At 35.6% G+C, this 23,740-nt stretch overlaps 1 protein-coding gene across 11 annotated transcripts in view; it reads left to right on the top strand.

Moving 5' to 3' along the window:
* Window positions 1-23,740, top strand: part of KHDRBS2 (KH RNA binding domain containing, signal transduction associated 2) — a 624,430-nt gene that overhangs the window by 348,298 nt on the left and 252,392 nt on the right. For all 11 annotated transcript variants that reach the window (XR_007725261.1, XR_007725259.1, XR_007725264.1 and 8 more), the window contains exon 5: window positions 20,038-20,165. Coding sequence is in view for 2 of the 11 variants with exons in the window: in XM_050788994.1 (XP_050644951.1) it covers window positions 20,038-20,165 (128 nt within the window). In the remaining 9 variants the exon portion in view is untranslated. The remainder of the gene's footprint in view (window positions 1-20,037; window positions 20,166-23,740) is intronic.

Raw genomic sequence — 23,740 nt, 5'->3', positions numbered from 1 at the left:
TGTTGCCTTTATGGAGAGACTTGCCTGAGTCTCCTAATTTATTATAAGTGTTTTACTTTGCTCTTTCCATCTATATTTCTACAAAATCTTCACTTGAGTCAGTATTTTGTTTTATTGGTCTTCTTTAGACCTTCATTTCATACCTGTGATACTAAAATCACTATGTCTAAATGTACTCTGACAGCATTTTTTTAAGGACTGAATCCTTTCCAACTACTCAGTCAAGAATAGCTTCTGACTCAACCGTTTGCCTGTAAAAATGTTCTCACCCTAGGCCTTAATCATCCAAGGATAAATAGCCAAAAACCATTTTTTTACATTTAATAATTTGTTGCAGCCCAAAGATTCTCTACAACTTAAAAAAAAGCATTCACATATACTTAGCACTTCACGATTTATTTTTTTAACTAAAATTCTTCAAAGAAATAAGGTAAGGTAGAAGTAACAGACTTACCTTATTGTTTCAAATAGGTGGTATAGGAGAGTAAGCAATTCTATAATCCCCCTGGGGAGCATAAGAGCTAACATTTATCAGGTGCTCAGTATGTGCTAGATACCATTTTGAGCAATTTGCATGTTTGTTTAATCCATCTAACATCCATATTATATTGCTTATTCCTCTTATTGATCTATTTTAGGATTTGTAAATTTAGGCCTCAGAATGACTAGCATTTTACACTAAGTCACGAAGTGTCATTGTCTCTCACCCAGGCAATGGGGCCACATAGTGATATTCGTAATTGCTGCATGAAACAACCTCTCCAGAATCTAATATATATAATTTCAGCTCACAACTTTAAAATTTAATTTCTGAAAATTGGCATGACACAAATAAATTTTATCATGAAATTAAGCAATATAAATTTTACCTCTGTATACTATGCTATAATCATGCATTTTATCTACTTTAAGCTCTTGGGGTCATGTATCTTTTTTAATAAAAATTGATTTTGGTTCCAACTCAAAATACATAAAAATAGAGTTTCTCAAACCATTTGTCAAACCATTCATAGAATCACATAAGAGGAAAAAAGGGTACCAAAGTGATATTTTACCCATTGTGCCTTTGAAACATTTAGTGTTAAGAGTACCACGTGTAGAATAGTAGCTATTACAGCTTCCCAAAAAGAGAGAGCAAGTCTTCTCTTATTATTGCTTATGTATGCCAACCAATGGTCTTCAGAATGTGAAAGGTGTGATGGTTTGGTGGGTTTTGTTGTTGTTGTTGTTGTTGTTGTTCTTCAGGGTTTTTACGATTTTACATCACAGTGAACATGGCCAGAAATAATTTAAAATGAAGAAATTAAACAAAATAATATCTGTTAGAAGGAGGACACTAAATGAAAGATCATGTTGTAGTCATGTTTCTACAAATAGAAGTTATACAAAAAGTAGTCAATACATCAGAATTGAGAAAAAAAAAATGGTCTTCTGAGCCAGCTGGTTTACAAAAATGATTTTGACATTACAGTTGTATCTAATCACACTGTAGAATTTAGACCTCATCAAGCTCTGCACAGTCGATTTCCAATGTGCCTACAAATGACTATGCTGTCATTTATTGCCCATTTTGCTATAATGTGAGCTACTCGACCCCATTTTTCTCATTCCCTTAGCCACATTTCTATTGCTTTGCTAACCCTTTTTTGGATTCTTCAGATGTTTTCCTTTTGTATTTCTTTAAAAATTTTTACTCAATCACATATTTTATGTAAACCCATTCTGCTGTGTATTTGACGTGTCTATTCATCTAATTCTTGCCCTCAGTTTTTATTTCCTTCCTAATTGTATACAGTCTTGTTCCCATAGATGTGTTCTAAATAGACACACATAAATGTAAATGAACATATGTGAGGATGGTATGTGGTTACCTAGAAGCTTGCCATATAGTTTGAATTGTCTTCAAATCTCCAGATGTGGGGTCAAGTTTTATTTAAGTCTATTTAGAAATTCAAAAAACAGATTGTAGAGAGAAGAAAGCTGATTTCTGTAATGCCACATAGACTCTGAACTAGAGCTCAGAGTTCCTGTGTTCAGGCCTAAGGAGCAGCCTATCTGATTTATCTATGTAATTTCATTACTTAGTCTCAATTCATTAAACAACTAAAATGCACACATTTTACATGCATGTCAAACACACACCTACACCATCAGCACCAACAGTAGCAACAATAATACCAGTTTCACAGCAAGGGCAAAGTTATATTCTTTGATTACCTCTTCTTCTCTCAGAAAGACTACATTGATTCAGAATAGCACTCATACAGCCTGTCTTAGCTTAGGCTGCCCTAACAGAACACTATAGACTGGGTGGCTTAAACAACACACAATTCTGAAGGTTGGAGGTCTGAGATAGTTGGATTCTGGTGAGGGATCTCTTCCTAGCTTGCAGATGGCCACCTTCTCACTGTGATTTTACGTGGTGGAGAGAGAGAGAGAGAAAGAGAGAGTATGTTTTGGTGTATCTCCTTATAAGGGCAATAATCCCACCATGAGGGTCCCACCCTCCTAACAAAATCCAAACCTGGTTTCCACCCAAAGGTCCCACCTCCAAATAATATCACATGAGTGGTTAGGGCTTTAACATTTGAATTTGGGAGGGGGACATAATTCAGCCAATAGCATAGTCCCTTATAATGTATGCAGAGTAAAGTGCTTAGAACTCTGATTTAGGTATCTATGAGCTATTGATTTCAGCATGCTTAATTTTGAATAGGTCTCTGACAAAATGTCAAAACAAGAAGAAAATTAAAAAAGGAATAACTTAACTGGTATAAAGATGAGAAATGAAAGGCATTTAAAGTGTTTTCTATCACAAAATCCCTGCTTTTGATTTGCCTCACATTTATCATTTAACCTCTGAGTCCATAAATGGGGTAATAATCCTCCAATACTTCATCATTCACCAGGGCACCATAAAGATGAATTTGGCTAGATGCACTTAGGTCTCCTTGGAAATCAGAAATGAATGTGGAGGAGGCTTCAGTATCCTCCTATCCCTAAAGATGAAGAAAAAAGTACTTATTTAGCAATATGATATTTTTAATCTTGAACAGGGTGTTTCAACTTGATGAAGTGGTCTATATTTCATAATATCATGCTATTGAAATCATATTCTTATCAAGCAAAACAAATTAATTGATCTTTTATTTTTAGAGTAGTTTCACATTCACAGCAAAATTGACAGGAAGGTAAAGAAATTTCTTATATACCCCTTTTCCCTCAGTCTTCCCTACCATCAACAACCTGCACCACAGTAGTATAGTTGTTACAATCAATGCAATACATTGACACACCATTGTCACTCAAAGTTCATAGTTTACATTAGGGCTTACTGTGAATGTTGTACATTCTTTGGGTTTGGGCAAAGGCATGACATGTATCCGCAATTATAGTATCATACAGAATAGTTTCACTACCTGAAATTTTCTGTGCTCCACATACTCATTCCATCTTTCCCCTAACCCTTGTCAATCACTGATGCATTATTGTCTCCATAATTTTGCTTTTTCTAGAATGTCATATATTTAGAATCATATAGTATGTAACCTTTTCGGATGGAATTCTTTCACTTGATAATATGCATTTAAGCTTTTTCCATGTCTTTCCATGGCTTCATACAAACTCATTTATTTTTATTGCTGAATTACATTTCATTTTCTAGATGGCCCACAGTTTATTTATCCGTTCACCTACTGAAGGACATCTTGGTTACTTCCGAGTTTTGGCAATTATGAATCAAGCTGCCTATAAACATTTGTGTGCAGGTTATTGTGTGCATGTAAGTTTTCAATGCATTTTGATAGATAACAAGGAGCACAATTGCTGGATCACATGGTAAGAGTATGTTTAGTTCTCTAAGAAACTGACAAACTGTGGTTCAAAGTTTCAATATCATTTTGAATCCCCACCAGCAAAAAAAAAAAAAAAGAGAAATCCCGTTGCTCCACATCCTCACCAGCATTTGGTGGTGTCAGTGTTCTGGATTTTCCAAATTCTAAGAAGTACATACGGTATCTCACTCTTTTAATTTGCAATTCCCTAATGACGTATGATTTTGAGCATCTTTTCATACACTTACTTGTCTGACCTAATACCACTTTCACCTTTGCTCACTAAATTCTATACATCTGTACATCTTTGATGAAGGGTATGTTTAGATCTGCTCATTTTTAAGTTGTTTGTTTTCTTCTTGTTGATTTGTAATGAGTTTTTTGTATATTTGGGATGACAGTCCTTGATCAGATATGTCTTTTGTAAATATATTTTTTCCAAGTCTGTGACTTGTCTTCTCATTCTCTTGAAATCCAGATACATTTAAAAATTTATCCTGCATAATTTTTCACTTTTTATTTTAACTAAGTCAGTGTTTGCATTGATAGCAATGATGAACATAAAAGTCCCTTTGTAATACTGAGGAAGAACTTGACAATTTTTCCAATATTGACTTTTTATATATATATATATGTATATTTAAATATACCACAGTTACATTCTAAATATGGATAAAATAAAGGTGGAGATATCTGGAAAGCTTGGGTGGAGTCCCAAAACTCCAGTTGTGTTGCAAATAATTTAATGGAATAGCAAGAGTAATTTTTTGAGAGTAGAATTCTCTGTCTTTATATGTACAACTTTGCCTGTGTAAAATTCAGTCACTTAAAACGATACAGGTCTGTAGACCAACAACATTTTACAAATATATTTTAGCTTTTCAGAGCAAGGCCACATGAAAATCTCTCAAACTGAATTCTAAACCTCAGATGGCTGATTTGCAGGCATCTGGAGAATTAAGTTTAGAATTAAGTGCTTCAGAAACCTATGTAAATCAAATCTCTTGGAAAATGTTTTTGACCATTACAAAATAAGAATTGGAGTATGTATATTTAATCTATAAATTATCTGTATGGTGAGAAAGGGAAGAGATCACAGATCTGCTCTGTACTTACTGATGCTTTGGAAGCAATATCCACGACAGTGCAGAAGACAGCCAATTAATGGCTTTTGTGGTTTGCTAAATGCCTAAGTAAAATTGAGGTGTTTAATAACCACAAAAGCCCTTTGCTGCCACTGAAGTCCTAAGACTTCAATCTCAATTCATAGTCTATATCAACATTGAAGCTGAGCCAACAAACCAAGGCATAAAACTCTTTTTATAACATTCTCTTTCTCCTCGAGAGGGTTTGTTGATAGTATTTTTAAATCTGGTTTTTAAAAATATTCTTTTCTGTTTCCCTCATTGACTTGGTAGCAAAGTAATGCATAAAATGAGATGGTGTGGAAAGCAAATTGTTATTTGAGTAGGAGTTTTATGAATAAATTATTATATAAATAGACCTTCGGCCACATTTCCAGGTGTACATAGGACCCTAATCATTTGATTTTGATTCTACTCTAGGACAATAAAAATTCAGTAGCCTGCCTTCCTCTTGCTATCACAGAAAGCTCCTTCATGACACGATCTTACGGAGACAACTGAGAAATATTTAGTTGAGTCATTATGACCACCTTCCTATTTTCCACATACAGAAATGAGGGCAGATATGACTTGTTCTCAAGGACAAAACTAGTTAGTAGCAAAACTTGAATTCTGCACTCATTCCAACTTCCATTGCCTTTTGTCTGGATTGTTATAAGAGTCTTCTGTGGTAATTGGGTTTCTGTAGAACTGTTCAACACATCCCTACAACTCTAGTTTCTCATCCACATTCCTAAGAGTGATCCTTCCAAAGGCCATCGTGGTGATATGCCTTCTTGTGAGGATTCACTACCTTAGGAACACAAGACTTTAATATTCCAGCCTGGCTTCCATCTACATACCCTTCTACTGTCCACTCCTGACATAATGCTTAGGAAAACTGGGTTATCATTTTGGATTGGATTATTATTATTGTGACTATTGTCACAACTATCTTCTAACTCTATTACTTTTCTGTCGTGGCTTCGTGACTTCACACATGAACATCTACCTGGATTGCTCTTTTTCATCTCTTAATTGACAAGTTCCCAACTCTATTTTTGATCACTGGATATCTTCATGTAAAAGTATTTATTTCCTTTTTATGATTAACAGACTATATATTTTGTCTTTTTAATTTTTTTCCTAAGCGAGATTATTAATGATTTTCCCATCTACTCAGAAGACAGGCTATCTACAGAAGAGAGAAATCACATCACACTGAAAGATTCCCAATTTAAAAAGTCCCTTTGTTTAGAAATGCTATTTGCTTCCCTTTTTAAAATTCAAGACAGAGAAGAGGGAAGCCCACATTCAGTAACTTTTCCATCTCAGTGATGGCACTACAATTGAATCAGTTACACAAACCAAAAATGTAGATGACAGCTTTAAGTCCATTTTTTTCATTATTTCCCATGTCTAATCCATCAGCAATAATCTAATTGCCCCTTCTCTCCACCACTTATAATGGTACTGGTAAAGATGACTGCAGTACCTAATGCACGTACTGCTTACGATGGTGTCTTAACCTCTCTCTCATTTCCAGTCTAGTCCTACTTTAATCCATTTACCTCATGGCAGCCAGAATACTCTCAGATAAAAACTGGTTATTTCCCTGTCCATCTTAAATATTCCTTAGGCCTTCCGTTATACCTACAATAAAGCCGAGAAGCACCACCATGATACAGAGCCTACCTATTGTCTGACCTAATATCGTTTACAACCTTGCTCACTAAATCTTTGATATATATGCACTGGCATTCTCCCTGTTCCTTAAAGATGCTCAGCTCCTTCCTGACCTTCTCATTCCATCTACCTGGAAGACTAGTGAACCACACCCTCACAAGACAGACTCCTTTTCATTTGGGTCTCAGTTCATATATTCTCTCTTCGAGTAGGGCACTGCTGACTTCCTGTCTAAACCAGCTTCCCCAGTCCCTCAGTCCTGTTGCTCTGTTTCTTTTTTTCACAGTATTACTCTCTGAACTAAGATTATTTATTCCTTTGTGGTTTTTTTAGTCTTTCCCCACATTAGAATGTAAGCTCAATGAGGGCTTTTTTACTATATTCTTATCACCTAGAACATATATATGTAAATAAACCAGCATATTTGTTTTTACTATATATAATATTCATATATTTAATAATAATATATTTATTCACTGAGGAAAGCAATAAAGGAATCCCAAATGTTCCCTTCCTGCCCTTTGGAATGCATGCCTGGTGATGTTTGCACAAGTTCAACAGAAACCCAGTTTTCTCCCTCCAGTGCTGAGCAGTATGAGCTTGTTCCAGTACTCCACAACTTAGAACAATCTAAAAATCCCACCTCAGGCAAAGGACAGGAGCATCGTGGGTAATATCCAGATATTGCTTGAAACTGAATTTCTTTTAGCTGATCTCCACTTCTTGAGATCCCATCATTTCTCTAATTGGATGAAAAAGAATCAAAGTATAACATTAATCATAGAGCTTATAAATGGCCTTATACAACTAAATGGTTACCTTCTTGCAATCAGAGTTTGAAGAATGAATTTTAAAAATGAATAAGGAAAGGGGTTGGGGAAAAATGATGACTTGCATTCTGACTCTTGATACCATGGTCTTCTCCCATGTCCGTGATGAAGGCACTTGATAGACACAAGCAACTTAGCAGTGTGGCTTAATGATCTTAAAGTACCTCATATTGAGAGTGATTCCAAGAGAGCAGGCATTGTGGTTGCTCTTTGAGATGTGGGGTTGAAGAGGAAGAGATCCAAGAACTGAAAGGAGCCTTAGAAAACAACAATCATTCCCATGATTGCTAAGAATATCTCTTGACTTCTTTGCAGTAAATCCTTTCTGTAACATACAGAATAGGATTGATTCTGACCACTTGCTGTGCATGTATATTTTGCAGAGGACAGAAAATGGGCTGCCTGATTTGGCTAACTGTAGTGCTCTTGCAGAGACCTACATAGATGGGCTGTGGAATTAGCAGATCTTGGGGGAAGCCTGAGAGCAGAGAGATGACACGTCACCCTTCAGAGGAGAACCTAGTTGTACCCGTTGCTCTGTCATGGGCCCACTAGAGCAAAGAACCCAGGTCTTTCCTATTTAGATTTGCTTCTGCTAGAAAGGCTTGGACAAAAGACTCATTTGGAATCTGAGTGAATTCACCTCAAAGACAGGCAAATACAATTTGTATTTCAACCATTGAAAGGACTCAGGTAATGGAGGAAAGAAGCCTGGCTGAACAATTCAAGAGATGTTTCCAGTTGAGGCAGAACCAATGGAAGTAAGGAAAGGAATAAATGACATACACCTGCGTCTTCTAAATATAAATCTGTGTTCTTTTCATTTTGTAATTCTAATTTATCTTATGTTGTTTTTTGGGAACTTTGACATCATATTTTGACACATCTTTTGGATGTATTTTTTTTTTCAAATACTTTTTCACTGTATTGTACTGTATTACATTTTACAAGTTCATTTCTTCAGTTACTGACAATGGAAATAAAGTTTTTCATCATTTTCCCCTTTATAAGTATTTTCAGCTAGAATGCTTCACTTAACATTCTTAACCTTTGCCTGCTCTCTCTCTTGCTTGGCTTTGCTAATTTTCTGTGTTAAATTCACTTTTCCCATCTGGCAATTGTTGTTGCTTTATTATGCTGGTTAGAAAAAGTGGAGCAATAATTGTTTTTAAGGACTATCCTATTCTAATATGATTAAATATTCAGAAAGAATGGTAGAAATAGTATGCAGGGTGTTTTCTTTTTCTTTTTCTTTTTTCCAAGATTGAATTTGAGGGGAGCTAGAAACTGCAAGCCAAATAAAAGGATAACTTTTTGTAAAGAGGCGGGCAAGGCAATATTGTATACTCTTTACAAAGAGCTTCAAGAAAATTACTGTGACAGAATAGCTTGACAAAACTACAGCTAGAAGGAATCATCACAGCATTTTTTTATTATTATTATTATTATACTTTGAGTTCTAGGGTACATGTGCATAACATGCAGGTTTGTTACATATGTATACTTGTGCCATGTTGGTGTGCTGCACCCATCAACTCGTCAGCACCCATCAACTCATCATTTACATCAGGTATAACTCCCAATGCAAACCCTCCCCCCTCCCCCCTCCCCATGATAGGCCCCGGTGTGTGATGTTCCCCTTCCCGAGTCCAAGTGATCTCATTGTTCAGTTCCCACCTATGAGTGAGAACATGCGGTGTTTGGTTTTGTGTTCTTGTGATAGTTTGCTAAGAATGATGGTTTCCAGCCGCATCCATGTCCCTACAAAGGACACAAACTCATCCTTTTTGATGGCTGCATAGTATTCCATGGTGTATATGTGCCACATTTTCTTCATCCAGTCTGTCACTGATGGACATTTGGGTTAATTCCAAGTCTTTGCTATTGTGAATAGTGCCGCAATAAACATATGTGTGCATGTGTCTTTATAGCAGCATGATTTATAATCCTTTGGGTATATACCCAGTAATGGGATGGCTGGGTCATATGGTACATCTAGTTCTAGATCCTTGAGGAATCGCCATACTGTTTTCCATAATGGTTGAACTAGTTTACAATCCCACCAACAGTGTAAAAGTGTTCCTATTTCTCCACATCCTCTCCAGCACCTGTTGTTTCCTGACTTTTTAATGATCGCCATTCTAACTGGTGTGAGATGGTATCTCATTGTGGTTTTGATTTGCATTTCTCTGATGGCCAGTGATGATGAGCATTTTTTCATGTGCCTGTTGGCTGTATGAATGTCTTCTTTTGATAAATGTCTGTTCATATCCTTTGCCCACTTTTTGATGGGGTTGTTTGTTTTTTTCTTGTAAATTTGTTTGAGTTCTTTGTAGGTTCCGGATATTAGCCCTTTGTCAGATGAGTAGATTGCCAAAATTTTCTCCCATTCTGTAGGTTGCCTGTTCACTCTGATGGTGGTTTCTTTTGCTGCATCACAGCATTTTCATTTGGGGAAATATATAGGAGAACTTCTAGGAGCGATTTTCTCATGAGGAAATATAGCAAATGTCTTTCTTTCTAAACCAAAAATGTAGAATTCAGCATTTTAAAAATAAAACAAAAAGCAGCAGCCAGTAAATAATTGGTATAATATTGTAAATAAATTAAATATTTTAAACCAACAAAAAGGATCAAAGTTGAATTGAGCATGCGCTGATTCAGAGAGTATTAAAGAAGGCTTCCATCCGTGCCTACTGTTTTATTGAAATGTTTCTTTAATTGTTGTTTACCATTACATTACATGAACAAGTGTAGGGAGCTAGTCATCTACATGTGCTTTAACTCCCCTGGATCAGAACTTTCCTCCACTCTCTTCCCAGAACCTACATTAGTGCTTGCTACTTACCTGCTCCTCAAAAATGCACTGACTACATAAAAGGATGATTTATTTAGCAAAACTCCTTCAGGAACTTAAAAAACATCTAATAGGTTAAATGCATCCCTGTCTTGAATATATAAATTTTCCATGTCCAAAGGAAGGCCTGGAATTCCTAGGTTATTGGTAAAATATCACCTACAGGACCTATATCCTATCAACCTTTTTTATGCATAGCATGTATACACTTTTCTCTCAGTGTTTCTTTATTATTATAGTTTCTTGGTTAAGATTTGGTCCCATGAGATCATACTGAGAACCATCAGTTCTGTCTCAACCAAGAGTTCATTTTATATACTTTTGAATAAAGGTGGATAACTTGCTGAAGTATTAAATCAATGCCTATTTTGACTTTAAATGAAATAAAACTCCTATATCATGTGTACAATAATTTGCCAAGAAAATTGATTGAAAAAAGTAGTCGTTTTGACTTTACCTAGACAAATGAAACTTGTTACTTTTAGAATTACAAGTCAAATCTGTCATTTAATATTATCTAAACATTTGTCTACTATCCCGAATTTACCCTGAACAGTGATTCATTTTCTAGGGTAGGATGGATAAAAGCATAACGTCAAATACATAAGTTTTTTGTTGCTCATTCACAAAGTCTGGGGTCTTAAAACCTTGTGTGGCCAAAGTTTAATAAAGTCAAATAAAACAAGATAGAAAATAAGCCTTTCCAATCTTCCTGCAAAATGTCTAAATAATATCTGTATTGATATTATCTTATGCTCTGATTATTTTTGAGTAATGGGCAGTATGACTTTAGTAATGGGAAAATAAGATAAAACATTGTTTAGGTACAGAAATTTACAATCACTCACTGTTTAAGATACAAAGCCCACAACATTTTGACTTTGTGATATCCAATCTTCTTTGATGAATAACTTTTATAAAGCCTTTGTATAAAACTTATGCAGAGTCATGCACAAGCAGATGCTCAATAAATCTTAATTGACTGCTCTTTGACTACATTTTGATAATGAGGTTTTTTCTGGTTCTGAGTCTGGGCTGATTAAAACTCATGCTGTGGTGGCTAGGAGATGTTATCTAACAACATGTTCTGTTTTGCTAAATGATATCCACCACAGCACTAGCTTGCTACCCATTCCAACTTAGTTGGAATAGCTTGCTATTTTCTGAAATAGCTTGCTACCCATTCCAACTTAGTTGCAGGTCTGGTATTGGGCAGAACCCAACACTTTCCACACCTTCTTTACTACTGCGGTAAAAGTGCCCTAATCTGTAGGAGCTGAGAAAATTCCAGTTCTCTTTGTCATGGCCTAGAGAGGCTAAAGACTACATATCATTTCCATACATATCATTTCTGATGATTTCTGAAAGTATTGGCATTACCAGAGTTGAGTGTACATTCACGTGTTACCAGTGGCTATAATCACAGTTTTAAATGTGCAGCACCAGTGTCCATTGTATCCTCAGAAGAAGGAATTTGGCAGGAAAATGGTCCCTCACTGCACCACCAGGTAGCCTGTCTACACCTGTCATTACCTGGCATCCATATGCAAGTGAAATAATCTTCCCAATTTGTATTTGGGCAAAATGCCATCGTAACAGATGGACATGAGTGTGTGTAACTGGGAAATTATGCATATACATTAAATATGCAGACTATGAGCATAGGTCCTTTCTAGGAACATCCAAACATCTGTTTGGTCTGAGCTTTTGTGTATACTGTTTACACCATATGGCGTCACGGTGGGAGGGCCTTGTCGGGCAGAAAGGAGCACTCATGAATTTCATGGAAATTATTTAATGGGGGAATTGGCCTTACCTTGGACAAAAGGAACATGGAAAATTATTGTGAATATCTTTGCTATTATTTTAAATAACAAAGTTTTAAAATTTATTTTGATAGCAAAAAAGCAGATTATTTGGACACTATAGGAAAATAAATTTTAAATTCTGATCAATTATAAAAAATATCTATGATGCCAGGCACGGTGGCTCATGCCTGTAATCCCAACATTTTGGGAGGCTGAGGCGGGTGGATCACTTGAGCTCAGGAGTTCGAGACCAGCCTGACCAACATGGCAAAACCCTGTCTGTACCAAAAATACAAAAAAAAATTAGCTGGACATGGTGGCCTGTACCTGTGGCCCCAGCTACTCAGGAGACTAGGGTGGGAGAATCTCTTGAGCCTGGGAGGTGGAGTTTGTAGTGAACTGAGATCATGCTACTGTACTCCAGCCTGGGCAACAGAGAGAGACCCATCTCAAAATATTTATATATATGTGTATATATATATATATGTGTGTGTGTGTATATATATATATATGATATGCATATGCTATTTAAGCCCCAGTAGATATTTTAAAGGTTCACTCAAACTTTAGTCTTTTCTGTCTGAAATCAAAGCCATAAGATTAAACTAATCATCATTTTTAAAGCTACTTTATAATTCATCTTGCAAGAGGAATCTTTTTAGAGTGTGTATATTTCATTTACTGCAGGTATATATGCCAAAACAGTAAAGCATTCTTTACTATTTGAAGTGTGGAATCCCAGTAATTTGTAGTTCTATCTAACATACCATTAAGGTTTATCCCTAGATATAACTTACATTTTTTTGACAAGTGGAGCATTATCTTCAAAATATGGGTAGGCCTAGGGATTATTTAAGTTTTGTAATATTCTAGTTTTCCAGAAAAATGAAATACACATGTTAATTTTTTTTTATTATGTATTGATTTTTAATGACTGGAAATTCATTTTTCCTCTTTGTTCATTCGGAATTGCCTTTGTCTCTTTTGTCTTTATTCACATACTTAGGTAAATATTTGTCTATCTCTAACTCTTTATCTCTCCAGAGTGTTTTAATACTAAAGTAATAAAACAATACTAAAATAATATTATGTAAGTATAAATTATCTCATTACCATTTATGAACTCATGTTTTTACTTTTTAATGATTATCTATGTTAGCAAATTGAGCATACAATTTATAAATGCTATAAAACTATAACCACTCATTCATATGTATTGTATGACTCCCAAATCTTAGAACTTAATACTACTCAAGTGAACTAATATGTAATATATTTCTGATGTTGTTTCCAAAGTAAATTTGGAATAATTTGTTTACTCATATCTTGAAAATTTTATATAACAGAAGCATCAGCAACACATGCAACAAATAAACATCAACAGGATATTCTAGTTTCAGCTAGACTCATGTACTAATGAATGAAGATTAATTCAAAGTTAGACCTAATGCTTAAGAAAGGACTGGAAAAAAGCACTATAATATAAAACTTTCAGGGTTTAGAAAATTATATATGTTATAAAAATAATGCACAAGAACTCATTTTGGACAGAGGTACCAAGAACATACATTAGGGAAAAGACAGTCTCTTTAATAAATGTTGCTGGGAAAACTGGATAACCATATGAGGAAGATTGAATCTGGACTCCCATCTCTAACCATATACAAAAATAAAATCAAAATAGATAGAAGACTTAAATATAAGAACTCAAACTATGAAACTACTAAAAGAAAACATTGAGGAAACTGTCTATGACATTGGTTTGGGGCAAGCTTTCATGAGTAATACTTCAAAAAGCATAGGCAACTAAAACAAAAATGGATAAATGAGATCACAGTAAGCTAAAAGGCTTCTGCACAGCAAATGAAACAATCAACAAAGTGAAGAGACAATACACAGAATGGAAGAAATATTTGCAAATTACACATCTGGCAAGGGATTAATTACCAGAATATATAAGGAGCTCAAACAGCTCAATAGGAAAAAAGCAAATAATCTGAGTTTAAAATGGTCAAAAGATCTGAATAGACATTTCTCAAAAGAAGACATACAAATTCCAACAGGCATGTGAAAAAAATGCTCAACATTATTAATCATCAGAGAAATGCAAACCAAAACTACAATGAGATATCAACTCACCCCAGTCAAAATGGCTTTTCTCCAAAAGACAAGCAATAGCAAATGCTGGCAAGGAATTGGAGAAAGGGGAACCATCATACACTGTTTGGTAGGAATGTAAATTTGTACAAACACTATGGAGAACAGTATGGAGGTTCCCCAAAACACTAAAAATAGAGCTACCATATGATCCAGCAGTTCCACTGTTAGGTATATTTATCCAAAAGGAAAAAAAAAGCAAACCAGTATATCAAAGAGATTTCTGTAGGCCCGTGTTTATCACAGCATTCTTCTCAATAGCTAGTGTTTGGAATCAGCCTAAGCATCCATCAATGGATGAATGAAAAAAGAAAACATGGTTGGTATACAGGATGGAATATTATTCTGCCATAAAAAGAATAAAATCCTGTCATTTGCAACAACGTAGATGGAACAAGTCATCAGGTTAAGCAAAATAAGCCTGGCACAGAAACACAAATTTTACATGTCCTCACTCATATGTGAGAGCTAACAATTAAAACAATTGAACTCACTGAGATAGAGTAGAACGATGGTTACCAGAGACCAGGAAGAATAGTGGGAAGGAGGGGGGAAAGTTGGGATGGTTAATGGGTGCAAAAATATAGTTAGAATGAATAAGATCTAGTATTGGGGTAGTACAACGAAGTGAATATAGTCAAAAATAATTTATTATATAATTTAAAATCACTAAAAGAGTGGAATTTGAATGTTCCCCATACAAAGAAACGACAAATACTTGTGGTGATAGATACCCCAATTGTCCTGATGTGATTATTACAAATCATATACCTATATCAAAACATCACATTTACTCCATAAATATATATATATATATACATGTGATATACCCATAATAATTGAAAATAAAAATTTTAATAGCTGAAAATATAAGGCACAGAATATATTCAGTCTAGACAGTATTTAAGAGTTCAACTATCCCTAGATTTGGACATTTTAAAAAGTGTTTTCGGCCAGGCGTGGTGTCTCACACCTGTATTCCCAGCACTTTGGGAGGCCGAGGCAGGTGGATTATTAGGTCAGGAGTTCAAGACCAGCCTGACCAAGATGGTGGAACCCCGTCTCTACTAAAAATACAAAAATTAGCCGGGTGTGGTGGTAGGTACCTGTAATCCCAGCTACTCAGGAGGCTGAAGCAGGATAATCACTTGAACCCGGGTGGCAGAGGTTGCAGTGAGCCGAGATCACACCACTGCACTCCAGCCTGGGTGATACAGTGAGACTCCATCTCAAAAAAAAAAAAAAAAAAAAATTTCTTCCGTGTTTTTTTTTTTGAAGCATTTAAGTGCCTCATTGCTATAAATAATGTGGTGCATATGTTTTGATTATCTAATCAGGAAAACCAGAATTTATTAAAAATCTGGGTAAGTTAGCATTTAATGATATAAATATTGCAATTGATAAATCAACTATTTTCTGTGATATAAATTTGCATTAAAATTATGATTAGAAAATTTCTGTCTCTATACATAATTTTACTGTTTTCTTAGACAGTCTTCATCCTTCAGTTATCACAAGTATGTGTAGTTGACACTCAAATGTACTCCGTTAACCCAGATCTGAATTTCTAAGATAAGCCTGAAGGTCTCTCTGACATTTTAAACAGAAGGTTATTCGAACCAAATACAAATTCTCCACCTTCAAATTTTTTTTCATTTCCCTTTTTCTCTGGCTAATGACTCATTATACTTCTAGCCATTTCTGCACCTAGAAACTTCATTAGTTTCTACCTTTCCCATTCATACCATATGTTTTCTACTAGAGCACTCTTAAATGACCTGTGGTTGCCCATATTATCTCTCTCATATTCTACCACACACATGAACGCACTAATCTTTTCATTATTGCCACAATTTATCTGTGTCAACCAATTTGTTCCAATCTCTGGCTCAAGATATGGTTTGTGTTTGCCCATCTTCATGAGTCTTTGTTATTTTCTTATTAAGTAAAGTATTGAAAAAATTGGACAACATACAATTTATTTTCTTAAAAATACTCATTACTACCCTCTTTGGTCATCAGTAGTCAATTTCATGTTTAACCATTCTGTAGCCACTTTAAAGTAAAAGAGAAACAAGCAGTTCAATTTAATCATACATAGTATAAAGTATGTTGAATGGGTTAGGCTCGACTATCATTATCATAAATGGATTTACCAAAGCTCTCAGCCTTGTGATCTTAGGAACTTGATTTTATCAGCAGTCCATATATTAGTTTGGGTCCTCCAAGAAGCAGATGTAATAATGGGATTAAACATGTAAGAGTTATATTAGGAAAATCTTCTTGTGACAAAAAAAGAGGGAACCAAAGAAGGCTGGAGAGCCCTCGCCCTACAATATCTGACCTCAAGGAAAGAGGGGTGGAATCCTTATGGATTGCCCTGGTGCCATGAAGTTATAAGGTAAGTTCAGCAGTGCTATTAAGGAATCCCTGGAGGCATAGTTAGAGCAATCCTGTGTGGCCAGGAATGGATCTGTGTTAGCATTTAACCACATTTGGTTATCAGCTGGGAGAAGCTTTTGGGTAGCATAGCCTTGGAAGCAACAGGATTTTAGAGCACAGCAACTGGAATCTTTGGTCAATTACCTCTGTAGTTGCTGGTCTGTATTCTCTTGGCCACCACAACTCTGACAGGTGGTTTATTTCTCAAAGCATAGCCCTCTAGCTAAACTCATAAGAAATTCAGTTACATTATATTAGTTGCTTTGCTTACACTAAGAATTAACCTGCAGTGTCAAATATTCATATTAATAATAATAAATCCCCTCCATGTTAGATTTCTGTCTAGGAGCTGAACTCCAATGCAGTTGAATTGGTGAGCATGGACTCTGAGCAAAGATTTAAATGGGCAATTCAAACTGTAGTGACACCAGGATATGACATTTGGATATATTTGCCTCCAACTAAGGCTACAGCTGCTCCAAGAAACATTCAGATCACACATGGACCCAAGAACTCCCCCTCTAGGCAGGGCTGGAGAAAGGCTGCTGAAGTACGCTCCTCAAGTATATCTCTCATGTACTGTGCTGACTGGTCCACTCTGTATTTGTTAGCTTTTGCACAAAACAAACCACCACAATACTTACTGGCATAAAGCAGCAATTTATTATCGATTTCTCCAGATTCTGGGGTTGGCCAGGTGATTTTTCTGACTGCACCAGCTTGACTGGGACAGGATGGCTTAGGATATCTGGAGATTCAATCCTCACTGTCATGTCTGGGTACTCAGACAGGATGGCAGGGAGAGCAGGGATGACTGGAGCCTTTCTCCATGTTACCTCTCATCCTCCAGAAAGCTAGTCTAGGCTTCTTCACCAGGTGGCATAGGGATTTCCAGTAAGAAGAAAAGGAAAGCTCCAATACGCAAGCACTTTTCTAATCTCTGCTTTTGTCATGATGTTTTAGCTAAGGCAAATCACATGGCAAATCCCAGAGTCAGTGTGGTGGAAACTATCTAAGGATATGGATGCAGGGAATCCTGAACAAATTGGCTTAGTCTGTGACACCATCTGATTAGTATGTTGCTCTTCCTCTCTCTCTTCCCCAGCCTCCTTGACTTCATCCTTTTCCTCCTATTCCTCATTCTTCTTCTTCATATTCTTTATTAGTATAAAATGAATAAGATCACATCTACATTCTTATATTTTCTGATTCTGGTGTAAAAAATATTTATGCTCTAAGGTACACTTCTATCTATGTTGAATTCAATTGCAATTTGTTAAAATGTTTATTCTAACCCTCAGTCTTGCCAACAGTGACAATCCATATCTTTCTACAATTCATAAGCACCCCACGTATCTATGTGTTTTCCTCAGAGAAGAAGCTACAAATATCCCCTTTGAAACTGGTAAACATTACGTTGTGAAATTATGGGATTAATGTTTCATTTTGATAGTACCTGGTCAGTTCACTCAGTAGTGGCAATTCATTATATTTCCTGATTCTAATAAAATAATAGACATGTTTCTTCTTAAGTTTAGTTGTTTGAATGAGAAAATTAGGAGGTAGAAATTGAATAATATACGGCTTGTTAGAAACTATAATTTTCTCCTCTATGGCTCTTCTGTCAGCTAACTGTGTTGAGGCTATTATCACTATAATCAGGTGCTGAAGAATATAAACATGAAAGCAACATGCTAAAAATAAAATTAAGTGAAATGCTTTGGGGCTTTTTGCTTGTAATCTAGGTGGTGTCTAGAGCACGAGGTAAAGCTGTGCCAAAGAAATCCTTGGAGGCTGAATGCTTCCCTGCCATTTTCTAGACAGAGGTGTGTGGGTGACCCTACACAGTTTTCATCAGTACCACACGTATGCAGAGCTACACTGACATCGTTTGGTGCGGATGATAATCTTAATTTTTAATCTCACAGATAGGCCTCAGACAATATTGCTGTTAGCCAAACCTCTACAAATATAGTGTTAACTCCTGGACCCCTCTCCTCACCACTAGAAGAGCCACTAGATTGATTTCACTTAAACTATGTTTCCAGAAAAATAATTGATCAGATTGGCCATTTGGCACAAATAACCAGTTACTCAATTTTGTACTATTCAACCAGGGGTGTGTGAGCGTGTGTGTGTGTGTGTGTGTGTGTGTGTGTGTGTGTGTGTGTTGATTAGTAAAAAGAGAAACAGGTGACACTGGCACTTGTTTTTTGAAGGTAGCATTTACCTTTAATGATTCAGCTCCACTCTTGTTTCCTCTTGAATTGGCTGGTATATTTCTGCCCTGATAAAGGAAAATGTCCCTTTGACTTTGACTGAATCTCTGGTTGTTATTGTGAAATTTGCCTTTTTCTCTGGCTCACACTTTCCCTTAGGCCAATACTGGAACTCGTAGAAAATTTGTAGTGTTTAAATATTTCACACTGTGGTCAGATGCAGTGGCTCATGCCTGTAATCCTGGCACTTTGGGAGGCCGAGGTGGGTGGATCACTTGAGGCCAGGAGTTCAAGACCAGCCTGGTCAACATGGCGAAACCCTGTCTCTACGAAAAATACAAAAATTAGCCAGGCATGGTGGTGTGCGCCTGTAATTCCAGCTACTCCGGAGGCTGAGACAGGAGAATTGCTTTAACCCGGGAGGCGGAGACTGCAGTGAGCCGAGATCATGCCACTGTACTCCAGCGTGGGTGACAGAGACTGTGTCTGAAAAAAGTAAATAAATAAAAAATGAAAATAAATAAATAAAATTTCACATCAAGCTATTTAGTTGGATTCTGCAGCTGCTGGTGGTCTGAAGTAGAGACATACTATCCTACTTCTTTATGGTTGTAATACATGCTCAGTGTCTACTCTGGACCCTTGGGATGGCTGTTTTTTGTTTATGCATCAGAAACTATTTGAGTATCACGTAGTCATTCGTATTCTACACACATTCGTTCAGATGAAGTTATTTTTTAGTAATTGTCATGTTAACAATCATAACTTTAGTACATTCCAAGTTTTTGTTTTATGTTGCTGTCTTCCCTTTTCCAGCTAACACATCTCAGCAAATCTAATGTGATGTCCTGCTGAGTATTTTCTTGATAAAATAAGCAATTCCAATTTCTCTATATAAAAATAGGAATTTAAAATATATACACTTTTTAATATCATTTTTTATTTTTGCATATAAGGTTCCAGGAAACAAATGAAAAAAATTATTTCCTATTGTGTTTTGTTTTGTTTTTTTTTTTTTTTTTTCCAACTCTGAGAACGGCATGTCCCATTTTTAACTCATCACATCATGTTTTTTTTCCAGGACTACAATGATGAAATTCGTCAGGAACAACTACGTGAATTATCTTACTTAAATGGCTCAGAGGACTCTGGTCGTGGCCGAGGTATTAGAGGCAGAGGGATCAGAATAGCTCCCACAGCTCCTTCAAGGTACATTCATTCTTACTTTAAATAAATTAAGGATGATGGCAGGCCTTTTCTGCCCTGCTTTATGTCATGATTATCACTAGCAGTAAACAGCAACATCAGCCACAATCACTACCACCACAGCAAAAACAATAACGATGAAAGCTTATCAGGTACAGAAGAGCTTTACACATATTAACTCACCAAATCCTCCATACTAGGAGATAACTAGCAACTACAGGTGAGAAATTAAAGTAGAGAAAGGTGTAGGAAATTAACCTAGGGTCACGTAGACAGTCTGACTCCAGAATTCACAGTTTATACTCTTAACAACTACCCCGAGAAAATAAGGCAGCAAACCGGAGATTTTCTACTTTCCTGTTCTATCCTCAGGATAAGAACACACAGATGATACAACTATTCACCTCTTCAAACCAAGATACCCTTGTATGAAGAGAAAACTGTAAACTTTTTCTGTGTTTTAAATGGTCCTTGAATTGATATAGTCTTGCTAGATAAGGAAGTAGATAGATAGAAATACAGAGAGAGATACAGATAACATATGTGCCATCAGCCCAGAAGGCCAGAACACTTCTTGCATGGCTGATGGTAAGGATATTCAAAGTTCAGAGGGTACTTATAGCTCCTCTTGGTGATCAGAGAGGATTTTATTTGATTTTGCTTATTTGCAAAGAAATTGGTATCTTTTTGATTTATTTTAGAATTACATGTTTTAAATTTTTATAAAAATACTTTCTTAGCCTTAACTTCACATACTTTCCATATCAACATAGCCACTGTTTGTTAACACTTAAATCAAAAATATCTCAAAATGTTTCTCACTGGTCAGAAACAAAAGTAAAGAATGATAAATTACCAAATAAAATATCAAGGAATACTATTTACTAGAGGTAAAATGCGGTAACTCTAGAAATTCTGTTTCACTAAAAGCAAAACTTCTGAATGTGTTCTAGAGCTTATTTATATTTTATCTTTAAAAAATCAAAAATAAGCTGTCTAATGCTGTTCAGGATCATTTGTTTATGCTAAGAATTAATGTGACATAACACAATACTGTACTTTTTTATGGGATGAGTGTTTTATAAAACCGTGTACATTTCTAAACTCATCTTGATGAGGTAAAAAAGACATTATTGCTAGTCATCTTTAATGGATTTAATCATAAGTTAAATCATATGAAATTGCAACTTTTTGCAACTTTTGTAGTTGAAACTAAATATATATTTAGAATGCCTGAGGAGGGCACACACTTTTTACAGCTTTGGGGGGGCATTAAAATAATGAATTTATCTGCATTTGATAGTATGAAATCATCATAGTAATAGATTTTGTTTTGTTATTGATATCCCTTAGTTGAATTTTGCATCTGGCATTTTTGAGTGGACCATATAAGATTTTAATTTCAGAGAAGCCTTATTCTAAGATTTCAATCCATTTAAATAATTGAATATAGGATAGTGCATTATGGTCTGGATTTTAATTTGAATGAACTGTTTCTACAGTATGATGAACTGTATCTACAATTTAAAATGAATAAGAAAATAGCCTTGCAAAATAGAAAATCATATTACTAAGAGAACTTTGCATGAGTTAACAGTTGCTAATTTGAATTAAGTCATGAAATTATTACTGTATGAAGTTATTTAATTACACTTACATTCAAAAAGATGATATCTAGGATATTTTTAAATTATATAATTTGTTGAAAATATATTTAATTAAAACAATTTGCATTTCAATAATCCTATCTATAACTTTAATTTTCCAATAATAATGTGCACCAGAGAATAAAGTGTTGCATCTGTATATTGTAATAATAATTTATTTTGAATAATTGATGAATAAAAATATATGACATCTCTAAACACATATCACCACTACATGTTACAGTGAGTGCAGTCACTGGAAAATGAAACATTAGGGGTAAATTTTGAAGGCTTTTGTTTACCACATTGAGAACTAATACATAGAACTAATAGAGTTTTTTTAAAGAGGAGAGTAATCGTATTTATTTATATGAAAGACTACTCAGTTATCACTGTGGATGATGCAGAAGAGTTACAGTGATTGAGAGAGAGAGACAGAGACAGAGAAACCATCTTATAGCAGGGGAGCCAATGAGAAAATGAGTCCATCATCCAAGGCAGGTAACAATGAGCAGCATTTGGAATAGACAGGGATAGGGCCAGATTAGAGATTGACATTTATATGAATTAATGCCAATTAGATGTTGGATAAGAAGGGTTCCCCAAGAGAAAGATAAATTTTTGGTGTCTAGCCTGATGAGAAATTGGTGATATCATTAAGAGTAGGTGAAGGATCAAATTAAATGAAGAATATAATTATTCCTGTAAATAATCTGAGCTTTGTGGATGGCTGGTGTGACCTCAGGCAGGTAACTTGTACTCTCCATGCCTTAATATCTCAACTTATGTTTAAAATAGTTTAGAACTGCCCACATGACAAGCTTGTCAAGATGCTTAAATTAGAGTATTCATTTAAGGCAGTGGTTCCCAAATTGGCCTGTATTCTGGAATCACTGGGAGCTCCCTGTCTCCAGAGATTGTGGTTTAATTGGCCTGGATATAGCCTGGAATTTGGAACTTTCAAAAGATTCTCAAGTCACTTTAACATGCAGGCAAGTTAAGAAACTTCTGATATAAGGAAGACAAGCCAAGATATGGCATTGTGTTAGGAAGAAAGAGATTATAGTCATCATCAGAGGTAGGGATTGCAGGGTGCAACCATGAGATCAAGGACAGAAATTGGGTACATCCAGATTCCAAAGTGGGTCCAGGAATAGAAGCCAGTTAAGGAGGATAAGGAGTAAGAAGGAGGAATGAGGAAAAGTAGAGAAAAGCAGAGTCATAAAAGTCGGAAGAAACATTTTCCAGATAATGGTCCACAATCTTAAAAATAGTAGAAATGTGCTGTGGCATGGAGACTGTAAAGAAATCTAGTGGATTTGGAAATCAGTAGGCTACTGGTGATCTCAGCCAAGAGCACTTTCAAAAGAGGGGTGAAAGCAAGAACTAGACTGATAACATTCAGTTCAGAAATGTAGAGGAAGTCAGACAAATAAAGGAAAGGATCCTGTGGTGTGGTTTTAGCCAGGGGCAGTATCCTAAAAAGAAGTGATGTGAATTAAGTTGGAGGAGAGAACAAGGAGGTTAATATTCCAGGGAAAGAACATAGTGGGTAAGAGGTAATGAGTCAGGTTCAGGAGACAGGTTTGCTAGGACTGTGTCTGGTAGTCAGTTGATGAAGGAAGAAAATGGAAAATTAGATTTGATATGATGAGCATCATATAATATTAGAGCAGATGGAAGTACTAAAAATTTAGAAATCTGCATTTTACTCATTAGAAAAATATATCTACCTCAAGCCTGGGTAGTTATAATACTTACCCATGACTATTCAATGGTATAGTGAAGACTTGTGCATATAGTTTACAGTAGGGTGACCATATAAATTTATTGTCCACACATGGATACTTTTGAGAGTGTTAAAATGCTAAACTGAACAGGAAGCTAGGACAACAGTTCTAAAACCTGGACATATGCTCATCTTGCTAATGA

Source organism: Macaca thibetana, chromosome 4 (genome assembly GCF_024542745.1).
Source record: "Macaca thibetana thibetana isolate TM-01 chromosome 4, ASM2454274v1, whole genome shotgun sequence".
NCBI classification, from domain to species: domain Eukaryota; kingdom Metazoa; phylum Chordata; class Mammalia; order Primates; family Cercopithecidae; genus Macaca; species Macaca thibetana.
This window is presented reverse-complemented; position numbering and strand designations above follow the sequence as displayed.